Source organism: Pseudophryne corroboree, chromosome 6 (genome assembly GCF_028390025.1).
Source record: "Pseudophryne corroboree isolate aPseCor3 chromosome 6, aPseCor3.hap2, whole genome shotgun sequence".
Lineage (NCBI taxonomy): Eukaryota > Metazoa > Chordata > Amphibia > Anura > Myobatrachidae > Pseudophryne > Pseudophryne corroboree.
Window position 1 is genome coordinate 535,955,141 of NC_086449.1, and position 12,291 is coordinate 535,967,431.

The 12,291-nt window shown below is 45.2% G+C and overlaps 1 protein-coding gene across 3 annotated transcripts in view; it reads right to left on the bottom strand.

Moving 5' to 3' along the window:
* PLEKHG7 (pleckstrin homology and RhoGEF domain containing G7) overlaps window positions 1-12,291 on the bottom strand; it is a 355,229-nt gene that overhangs the window by 90,556 nt on the left and 252,382 nt on the right. For all 3 annotated transcript variants that reach the window (XM_063927631.1, XM_063927630.1, XM_063927632.1), the window contains one exon: window positions 11,774-11,814. In XM_063927631.1, the coding sequence (XP_063783701.1) occupies window positions 11,774-11,814 (41 nt within the window). The remainder of the gene's footprint in view (window positions 1-11,773; window positions 11,815-12,291) is intronic.

Below are 12,291 nucleotides of genomic sequence, written 5' to 3' on the forward strand. Positions count from 1 at the left end.
GTGGCATTATCTCTCTGACTAGTGGAGTCCGGTGCTGGTGTTAAAAATACGGGGGACCCCTAGGTGTTTTGTCCCCCGTATTTTTGGCACCAGGTCTGGACGCAGAGCCCGGTGCTGGATGTTAAAATACGGGGGATCCCATGTCATTTTTTCCCAGTATGTTTACAAGCAGGACCGGCTCAAAGAGCCCGAGGCTGGTTATGCTTAGGAGGGGGGACCCCACGCATTTTTTTTCTGAAATTTTAACCCATTCCCACCCCTTCCCACTGAAAAACATGCACTGATCTCTCCATATTATTTTAGTCAGTAAAAAATATATTAAATAATACTTGTGGCTCCTAAATAGACAAACCAAGTAGATAATCCCTTCTAGTATAAATGGATATGCTATTAGCAATCAAAAAAACACCAAAAAAAACCATGTTTTTAAAAAAAATTATTAGATGACGACAGCAAAATGAGGCGGAATGAAATTGACGAAATGACTGTCGAAAAGCACTGTTGTCGAATCGACATTCTTCAATTGAATATACTTTTGTCGAAAAGCCGCATTTTTACCATTGCAGACATGTCGAATTTGATAAATGTCGAATTGCAAAAAGTCGAATCTGAAACGGCAGGTTTTTTGTCGAAAAGTACTGTATTGCATTGTCGAATCCAATTCGACAGGTTTTTTTTGTCGAAAATGCCCCGTTTTTCGACATTTGCGGCAATTCAACCATAATTGCATATACCCCTTTGTATAGAGAACATGCTGCGGTGTGCTGCGCTTATCTCTGCTGTAAATTGTACTGTTTGCTGCATTTTGTTCATGGGCATCTATAAGCCATGTGATCCATGCAGTTGGTACCGAACTGCAGGTTTAAAAAAAAAAATTATATATATATATATATATATATATATACATACACTGCTCAAAAAAATAAAGGGAACACTTAAACAACACAATGTAACTCCAAGTCAATCACACTTCTGTGAAATCAAACTGTCCACTTAGGAAGCAACACTGATTGACAATCAATTTCACATGCTGTTGTGCAAATGGAATAGACAACAGGTGGGAATTATAGGCAATTAGCACGACACCCCCAATAAAGGAGTTGTTCTGCAGGTGGTGACCACAGACCACTTCTCAGCTCCTATGCTTTCTGGCTAATGTTTTGGTCACTTTTGAAAGCTGGCGGTGCTTTCACTCTAGTGGTAGCATGAGACGGAGTCTACAACCCACACAAGTGGCTCAGGTAGTGCAGCTCATCCAGGATGGCACATCAATGCGAGCAGTGGCAAGAAGGTTTGCTGTGTCTATCAGTGTGGTGTCCAGAGCATGGAGGCGCTACCAGGAGACAGGCCAGTACATCAGGAGACATGGAGGAGGCCGTAGGAGGGCAACAACCCAGCAGCAGGACCGCTACCTCCGCCTTTGTGCAAGGAGGAACAGGAGGAGCACTGCCAGAGCCCTGCAAAATGACCTCCAGCAAGCCACAAATGTGCATATGTCTACTCAAACAATCAGAAACAGACTCCATGAGGGTGGTATGAGGACCTGACGTCCACAGGTGGGGGTTGTGCTTACAGCCCAACACCGTGCAGGACATTTGGCATTTGCCAGAGAACACCAAGATTGGCAAATTCGCCACTGGCGCCCTTTGCTCTTCACAGATGAAAGCAGGTTCTCACTGAGCACGTGACAGACGTGACAGAGTCTGGAGATGCCAAGGAGAACGTTCTGCTGCCTGCAACATCCTCCAGCATGACCGGTTTGGCAGTGGGTCAGTAATGGTGTGGGGTGGCATTTCTTTGGGGGGCCGCACAGCCCTCCATGTGCTCACCAGAGGTAGCCTGACTGCCATTAGGTACCGAGATGAGATCCTCAGACCCCTTGTGAGAGCATATGCTGGTGCGGTTGGCCCTGGGTTCCTCGTAATGCAAGACAATGCTAGACCTCATGTGGCTGGAGTGTGTCAGCAGTTCCTGCAAGACGAAGGCATTGATGCTACGGACTGGCCCGCCCATTCCCCAGACCTGAATCCAATTGAGCACATCTGGGACATCATGTCTCGCTCCATCCACCAACGCCACGTTGCACCACAGACTGTCCAGGAGTTGGCGGATGCTTTGGTCCAGGTCTGGGAGGAGATCCCTCAGGAGACCATCCGCCACCTCATCAGGAGCATGCCCCGGCGTTGTAGGGAGGTCATACAGGCACGTGGAGGCCACACACACTACTGAGCCTCATTTTGACTTGTTTTAAGGACATTACATCAAAGTTGGATCAGCCTGTAGTGTGTTTTTCCACTTTAATTTTGTGTGTGACTCCAAATCCAGACCTCCATGGGTTAATAAATTTGATTTCCATTGATAATTTTTGTGTGATTTTGTTGTCAGCACATTCAACTATGTAAAGAACAAAGTATTTAATAAGAATATTTCATTCATTCAGATCTAGGATGTGTTATTTTAGTGTTCCCTTTATTTTTTGGAGCAGTATATATATATATATATATATATATCTCTATCAGAAAACATAATTGTACGGAGAGCGCTCAAATGTATGTTAATGTCTCTTTAGTTCTTTCAGTGAAAGTTCTACGATTTGGGTTTGACCACGGAGAGTTGAATGATTCTGAAAAAGCCCCTCTCACCAGATTCACCCAGACAGGATAACACTCATTAATCCAAAGCATTCAGAGTGAGGATAGCATTGAGGACAGCAGCTCTAGTTTGCAGCTATCAAATTAAATAAAGAATCAGAACGGTCCTGTACGCTGGTTATATGAAAATCGGAGTTTCTTGCACTGGTTGTATTACCAAATATAAGATATTATCACTGAGACTTTTTAATTACAATTAGGGACACCATCCCTATTTTTACTTCTCTTCAGTTAGAGCACAGCTCTTACATATAAAAAACACCCCTGAGGAAGTCTGGTTAGACGAAACGCGTTGGGTGATTAGACATTAGTGGGTGGACAGGCTGTCATTTGAGCTCCTCCCCGGCTGGGGTGGACAGCAAGTCCTAATAAGATCATGTCCCACAAATGTTAAGAGCAATGTAAGAGTCTTTTATTACTTTACAAAAAAAAGATTTTAATTAAAAAAAAAAAAAATTTATGGAAGCTTTGGATTAATGAGTGTTATCCTGTCTGGGTGAATCTGGTGAGAGGGTCTTTTTCAGAATCATTCAACTCTCCGTGGTCAAATCCAAATTGTAGAACTTTCACTGAAAGAACTAAAGAGACATTAACATACATTTGAGCGCTCTCCGTACAATTATCTTTTCTGTTAAATTACTGGTTCTCGACTGGCAGGAGGACTTGTATTGGAGATCAGCAGCCGTTTCTCCCCAAGGACTCTTGGGTCTAAGGCGGGATTTATAGCGCAACTTGGTTATTTGTTTATATATATATATATATATATATATATATATATTATATATACAGTTTTTGTACTGGTTGGTTGGTGCACTTTACTCAAGAGCATTTTGTTCACGTGCATCTATAAGCCCTGTGATCCACGAAGTTTGAACTGAGCTGCAAGTAAAAAATTGAAAAATAAATAAAAGATATATAGCTATTGGTTGGTGTGTTTTGTTCACGTGCATCTATAAGCTCTGTGATCCAAACAGTGTGATGGCAATGTTTCATAGATGTGCCTTAAACTGCCGTGTGTTTGTGCCCCTGCTCTGTCGCTTAGTAACCAGCCAGCTCGCTGCAGCCTTTGACCAATATTGGTGAAGACAATATTGTGAACTGTGAGGTCAAAATTGCCTGGAAATTAATGTTATTGAGCTTAACAATACTCTAGGAATAAAAAAAGGCCCAAATTATGTGATTTTAGCTTTTTTGTAAAAAAAAAAATCCAAAGCCAAGCACAGCAGTTTGGCAATTCTAAATTTCATTAAATATAGTTTGTGTACACTGAACCATCAAAAATCAAAGGTTTCACTCTCAGTCATTCTCAAAAAATTCCATATTTTGAGATATTCTGTATTTTGGGATATGGGAGACTGAACCTGTATAAAGTAGTATCATTTTTAAACTATAATAAGATTTTACTTACCGATAAATCTATTTCTCGTAGTCCGTAGTGGATGCTGGGACTCCGTAAGGACCATGGGGAATAGCGGCTCCGCAGGAGACAGGGCACAAAATAAAAGCTTGAGATATCAGGTGGTGTGCACTGGCTCCTCCCCCTATGACCCTCCTCCAAGCCAGTTAGGATACTGTGCCCGGACGAGCGTACATAATAAGGAAGGATATTGAATCCCGGGTAAGACTCATACCAGCCACACCAATCACACCGTACAACTCGTGATCTGAACCCAGTTAACAGTATGATAAATTTAAAGGAGCCTCTGAAAGGATGGCTCAACAATAATAACCCGAATTTTTTGTAACAATAACTATATACAAGTATTGCAGACAATCCGCACTAGGGATGGGCGCCCAGCATCCACTACGGACTACGAGAAATAGATTTATCGGTAAGTAAAATCTTATTTTCTCTAACGTCCTAAGTGGATGCTGGGACTCCGTAAGGACCATGGGGATTATACCAAAGCTCCCAAACGGGCGGGAGAGTGCGGATGACTCTGCAGCACCGAATGAGAGAACTCCAGGTCCTCCTCAGCCAGGGTATCAAATTTGTAGAATTTAGCAAACGTGTTTGCCCCTGACCAAGTAGCTGCTCGGCAAAGTTGTAAAGCCGAGACCCCTCGGGCAGCCTCCCAAGATGAGCCCACTTTCCTTGTGGAATGGGCTTTTACTGATTTTGGCTGTGGCAATCCTGCCACGGAATGTGCAAGCTGAATTGTACTACAAATCCAACGAGCAATCGTATGCTTTGAAGCAGGAGCACCCAGCTTGTTGGGTGCATACAGGATAAACAGCGAGTCAGTTTTCCTGACTCCAGCCGTCCTGGAAACATATATTTTCAAGGCCCTGACAACGTCCAGCAACTTAGAGTCCTCTAAGTCCCTAGTAGCCGCAGGTACCACAATAGGTTGGTTCATGTGAAATGCAGAAACCACCTTAGGTAGAAATTGAGGACGAGTCCTCAATTCCGCCCTGTCAGAATGAAAATTTAGGTAAGGGCTTTTACATGATAAAGCCGCCAATTCTGACACACGCCTAGCTGAAGCCAAGGCCAACAGCATCGACACCTTCCACGTGAGATATTTTAAATCTACCGTAGACGATGGTTCAAACCAGTGTGATTTTAGAAATCTCAACACAACATTGAGATCCCAAGGTGCCACTGGAGGCACAAAAGGAGGCTGTATGTGCAGCACCCCTTTCACAAATGTCTGAACTTCAGGTACTGAAGCCAGTTCTTTCTGGAAGAATATCGACAGGGCCGAAATTTGAACCTTAATGGACCCTAATTTTAGGCCCATAGACAGTCCTGTTTGCAGGAAATGCAAGAAACGACCCAGTTGAAATTCCTGTGTAGGGGCCTTCTTGGCCTCACACCACGCAACATATTTACGCCAAATGCGGTGATAATGTTTTGCGGTTACTTCCTTTCTGGCTTTTACCAGAGTAGGGATGACTTCTTCTGGAATGCCCTTGTCCTTCAGGATCCGGCGTTCAACCGCCATGCCGTCAAACGCAGCCGCGGTAAGTCTTGGAACAGACAAGGCCCCTGCAGTAGCAGGTCCTGTCTTAGAGGTAGAGGCCACGGTTCGTCCGTGAGCATCTCTTGAAGTTCCGGGTACCAAGACCTTCTTGGCCAATCCGGAACCACGAGTATAGTTCTTACTCCTCTCCTTCTTATGATTCTCAATACTTTCGGTATGAGGGGCAGAGGAGGGAATACATACACTGACTGGTACACCCACGGCGTTACCAGAGCGTCCACTGCTATTGCCTGAGGGTCCCTTGACCTGGCGCAATATCTGTCCAGTTTTTTGTTTAGACGTGACGCCATCATGTCCACCTTTGGTCTTTCCCAACGGTTTACAATTTGGTGGAAGACTTCTGGGTGAAGTCCCCACTCTCCCGGGTGAAGGTCGTGTCTGCTGAGGAAGTCTGCTTCCCAGTTGTCCACTCCCGGAATGAACACTGCTGACAGTGCTATCACATGATTTTCCGCCCAGCGAAGAATCCTTGCAGTTTCTGCCATTGCCCTCCTGCTTCTCGTGCCGCCCTGTCTGTTTATGTGGGCGACTGACGTGATGTTGTCCGACTGGATCAACACCGCCTGACCCTGAAGCAGAGGTTTTGCTTGAATTAAGGCATTGTAAATGGCCCTTAGTTCTAGAATGTTTATATGAAGAGATGTTTCCATGCTTGACCACAAGCCCTGGAAATTCCTTCCCTGTGTGACTGCTCCCCAGCCTCTCAGGCTGGCATCCGTGGTTACCAGGATCCAATCCTGAATGCCAAATCTGCGGCCCTCTAGTAGATGAGCCCTCTGAAGCCACCACAGGAGAGACACCCTTGTCCTTGGCGACAGGGTTATCCGTTGATGCATCTGAAGATGCGATCCGGACCATTTTCCCAGTAGATCCCACTGAAAAGTTCTTGCATGGAATCTTCCGAATGGAATCGCTTCGTAAGAAGCCACCATTTTTCCCAGGACCCTTGTGCACTGATGCACTGAGACCTGTCCTGGTTTTAGGAGGTTCCTGACTAGCTCGGATAACTCCCTGGCCTTCTCCTCTGGGAGAAACACCTTCTTCTGGACTGTGTCCAGAATCATTCCTAAGAACAGTAGACGTGTCGTTGGAATCAGCTGCGATTTTGGAATATTTAGAATCCATCCGTGCTGACTTAGCACTACCTGAGATAGTGCCACTCCGACTTCTAACTGTTCCTTGAGAAGGATATATTGGGACGTGGAGATAAGCATCCTTGATGTCCAGCGACACCATATAGTCCCCCTCTTCCAGGTTCGCTATCACCGCTCTGAGTGACTCCATCTTGAATTTGAACCTTTTTATGTAAGTGTTCAAAGATTTTAGATTTAATATTGGTCTCACCGAGCCGTCCGGCTTCGGTACCACAAATAGTGTGGAATAATACCCCTTCCCCTGTTGTAAGAGGGGTACCTTGATTATCACCTGCTGGGAGTACAGCTTGTGAATGGCTTCCAGAACTGCCTCCCTGTCGGAGGGAGACTTTGGTAAAGCAGACTTCAGGAACCGATGAGGAGGAAACGCCTCGAATTCCAGTTTGTACCCCTGTGATACTACCTGTAGAATCCAGGGATCCACTTGCGAGTGAGCCCACTGCGCGTTGAAATACTTGAGACGGGCCCCCACCGTGTCTGAGTCTGCTTGTAAAGCCCCAGCGTCATGCTGAAGACTTGGCAGAAGCAGGGGAGGGCTTCTGCTCCTGGGAAGCGGCTGCATGGTGCTGCCTTTTTCCTCTTCCTCTGCCCTTGGGCAGAAAAGAGTGACCTTTTGCTCGCTTGTACTTATGGGAACGAAAGGACTGAGTTTGAAAAGACTGTGTCTTTTTCTGTTGATGTGAAGTAACCTGGGGTAAAAAGGTGGATTTTCCAGCCGTTGCCGTGGCCACCAGGTCTGTTAGACCAGCCCCAAATAACTCCTCCCCCTTATACGGCAATACTTCCATGTGCCGTTTGGAATCTGCGTCCCCTGACCACTGTCTGGTCCATAATGCTCTTCTGGCAGAGATGGACATTGCGCTTACTCTTGATGCCAGGGTACAAATATCCCTCTGCGCATCACGCATATATAGCAATGCATCCTTTAAATGTTCTATAGTTAACAGAATATTGTCCCTATCCAGGGTATCAATATTCTCAGTCAGGGAATCCGCCCATGCGACTCCAGCACTGCACATCCAGGCTGATGCGATTGCTGGTCGCAGTATAACACCAGTATGTGTGTATATACTTTTCAGGATATTTTCCAGCCTCCTATCAGCTGGTTCTTTGAGGGTGGCCGTATCAGGGGACGGTAACGCTACTTGTTTAGATAAACGTGTGAGCGCCTTATCTACCCTAGGGGGTGTTTCCCACCGTGCCCTAACCTCTGGCGGGAAAGGGTATAGTGCTAATAACTTATTAGAAATTAGCTGTTTTTTATCGGGGGAAACCCACGCTTTATCACACACCTCATTTATTTCCTCAGACTCAGGAAAAACTATTGGCAGTTTTTTCACACCCCACATAATACCCGCCTTTGAGGTATTTGTAGTGTCAGAAAGGTTCAATGCCTCTTTCATTGCCGTGATCATGTAACGTGTGGCCCTACTGGACATTACGTTTGTCTCGTCACCGTCGACACTAGATTCAGTATCTGTATCTGGATCCGTGTCGACCCACTGAGGTAGCGGCCGTTTTAGGGCCCCTGAGGGTGTCTGAGACGCCTGAACAGGCACTAATTGATTTGCCGGCTTTCTCATGTCGTCAACAGTTTTTTGTAAATTGCTGACATTATCACTTAATTGCTTAAACACAATCATCCAGTCAGGTGTCGACTCCCTAGGGGGTGACATCACTAACACAGGCAACTGCTCCGCCTCCACCTCATTTTCCTCCTCATACATGTCGACACACGCGTACCGACACACAGCACACACACCGGGAATGCTCTGATAGAGGACAGGACCCCACTTAGCCCTTTGGAGAGACAGAGGGAGAGTCTGCCAGCACACACCCAGCGCTATATATATACAGGGATAACCTTATATAAGTGTTAATCCCTTATAGCTGCTGTTAATCTAGTTATTTGCTGCCAAAATGCCCCCCCTTCTCTTTTTTACCCTGAATCAGATGCAGTACTGCAGGGGAGAATCAGGGAGCCGTCCTTCCAGCGGAGCTGTGAGGGAATAATGGCGCCAGTGTGCTGAGGAGATAGGCCCCGCCCCTTCACGACGTCCTTAACTCCCGCTTTTTTGTGTAAAATGGCAGGGGGAAAAATACATCCATATAGCCCAGGAGCTATATGTGATGTATTCCTTTTGCCAGCTAAGGTATATGTGTGTTATATTGCGTCTCAGGGCGCTCCCCCCCAGCGCCCTGCACCCTCAGTGACCGGAGTGTGAAGTGTGCTGAGAGCAATGGCGCACAGCTGCGGTGCTGTGCGCTACCTTAGTCTTGAAGACAGGATGTCTTCTGCCGCCGCTTTCACCGGACCTTCGTCTCTTCTGGCTCTGTAAGGGGGACGGCGGCGCGGCTCCGGTGACCCATCCAGGCTGAACCTGTGATCGTCCCTCTGGAGCTAACGTCCAGTAGCCTAAGAAGCCCAATCCACTCTGCACTCAGGTGAGTTCGCTTCTTCTCCCCTTAGTCCCACGATGCAGTGAGCCTGTTGCCAGCAGGACTCACTGAAAATAAAAAAACCTAACTAAACTTTTATTCTAAGCAGCTCTGGAGAGCTACCTAGTTTGCACCCTTCTCGGCCGGGCACAAAAATCTAACTGGCTTGGAGGAGGGTCATAGGGGGAGGAGCCAGTGCACACCACCTGATATCTCAAGCTTTTATTTTGTGCCCTGTCTCCTGCGGAGCCGCTATTCCCCATGGTCCTTACGGAGTCCCAGCATCCACTTAGGACGTTAGAGAAAAGTGCATTATACCGAAAAACAAATTCTTACATTCATTAAATTTAACAGACAAAATTTTTTTTTTTTTGTATGATTACAAGGACACCAAATAAGTGACACAGGGGGTAATTCTGAGTTGATCGCAGCAGGATTTTTGTTAGCAATTGGGCAAAACCATGGCCCTCATTCCGAGTTGTTCGCTCGCAAGCTGCTTATAGTAAAATTGCGAACGAAAGATTAGCAGAATTGCGAATAGACACTTCTTAGCAGTTTCTGAGTAGCTCCACACTTACTCGCCAACTGCGATCAGTTCAGTCAGTTTCGTTCCTGGTTTGACATCACAAACACTCCCAGCGTTCGCCCAGACACTCCCCCGTTTCTTCAGACACTCCCGCGTTTTTCCTAGAAACGGCAGCGTTTTTTCACACACACCCATAAAACGGCCAGTTTCCGCCCAGAAACACCCACTTCCTGTCAATCACATTACGATCACCAGAACGAAGAAAAAACCTCGTAATGCCATGAGTAAAATTCCTAACTGCATAGCAAATTTACTTGGCGCAGTCGCAGTGCGAACATTGCGCATGCGCAATTAGCGGAAAAACGCTGCGATGCGAAGAAAATTACCGAGCGAACAACTCGGAATGACCACCCATGTGCACTGCAGGGGAGGCAGATATAACATGTGCAGAGAGAGTTAGATTTGGGTGGGGTGTGTTCAATCTGCAATCTAATTTGCAGTGTAAAAATAAAGCAGCCAGTATGTATCCTGCACAGAAATAAAATAACCCACCCAAATCTAACTCTCTCTGCATATGTTATATCTGCCTCCCCTGCAGCGCATATGTTTTTGGCCAATTGCTATCAAAAATCCTGCTGCGATCAACTTGGAATTACCCCCATGTGCACTGCAGGGGAGGCAGATATAACATGTGCAGAGAGAGTTAGATTTGGGTGGGTCATTTTGTTTCTCTGCAGGGTAAATACCGGCTGCTTTATTTTTACACTGCAATTTAGATTGCAGATTGAACACAGCCCACCCAAATCTAACTCTCTCTGCACATGTTATATCTGCCCCCCCCTGCAGTGCACATGGTTTTGCCCAACTGCTAACAAAGTTCCTGCTGCGATCAACTCAGAATTACCCCCACATTTACAAGCAAAAATTTCAACTGAGCCTAGCAGGAGATATGAGTATATTGCAGACCTCTGTGGAACTGCTGCAAATGAAAAAACTTGACCATGTTGACCAGTCACGTATTAACGCACTAGATCAACTGTTCCAGCTACCGCAAGATAGTCCCAATTTGAGTGCTTGGTTCCAGCAAAAATGGTAGCACTGTCCCACGGGATCAGGAGTTTAGTAAATATGCAGAGCAGCAGTGATTGTGTGCCGCAGTCACCAGCCACTGGTGTGCACGGCATTACAGGGTGATTAAGGAGGAGCCATAGCGATTTCAACAATGGGGGAGTAAATGACAGGAACCAAAAGTGAAGCACAGTCAAAGTAAGTACAAATACAGGTTGAGTATCCCATATCCAAATATTCCGAAATACGGAATATTCCGAAATACGGACTTTTTTGAGTGAGAGTGAGATAGTGAAACCTTTGTTTTTTGATGGCTCAATGTACACAAACTTTGTTTAATACACAAAGTTATTAATAATATTGTATTAAATGACCTTTAGGCTGTGTATATAAGGTGTATATGAAACATAAATGAATTGTGTGAATGTAGACACACTTTGTTTAATGCACAAAGTTATAAAAAAATTTGGCTAAAATTACTTTCAGGCTGTGTGTATAAGGTGTATATGTAACATAAATGCATTCTGTGCTTAGATTTAGGTCCCATCACCATGATATCTCATTATGGTATCTAATTATTCCAAAATACGGAAAAATCCGATATCCAAAATACCTGTGGTCCCAAGCATTTTGGATAAGGGATACTCAACCTGTAATAATAATAATAATAATAATAATAATAATAATAATAAAAATGCAGGTGTTCATGCCCCTGGTTTAGGGGCTGCTCACCCATGCCAGTACCTGTTGTTTTTGCAGCCCTAGCAGCTTGGAGAAATGTAGTTGCATTTAATGGCTGCCTGACTGGACAGATTTCAGTAATTGTTTAGTCAGATACAACGGCAGTTCAGTATAGTATACACTTTAATCTAGTTCCACAAAATAGTTAATGTAAATATGCAGTTTTACAACAACACCAGTAACAGTAAATTAAAATGTAATACTCACTGATGCCTTCTTAGAGAAAGGCCATTTTGGTTTCTTGGCATCTAGTTAGTGAAAATAAGCATTCAAAGTCAGTATTGTAACAAGAAAAATTAGCAAACATATATTAAAAAGGAAAAAGACAAGACCTCCAACTGTTACAGGATCTCCAATAATACTGTAGGATTACAAGGAGCATTCCTGAATGACCTCCGCTAGAGCCTTACAATGCAGTATGTTAAATAGGCATATACTCTCTGCTTCACCACCATCTATTCAATGGCCCTTATTACGGTATGCGGTTAACATCCCGGCTGTCAGGATACCGGCGGTCAGGATACCGATGCCAGAATCCTGACACCCGGTGAAATTATGCCAGTCAGAATACTGACACAACCATGGAATTCACCCTTGGGTGGTGGTCCACTCCACCACCTGATGGGGAATATAATAGTGCGGTGGCCTAAGGTAGCCACCGGGCCCAATGAGTAGCGTGCAGCAAGCCCGCTAGGGGACATGCTGCACTCGCTGCCAGGATTTCA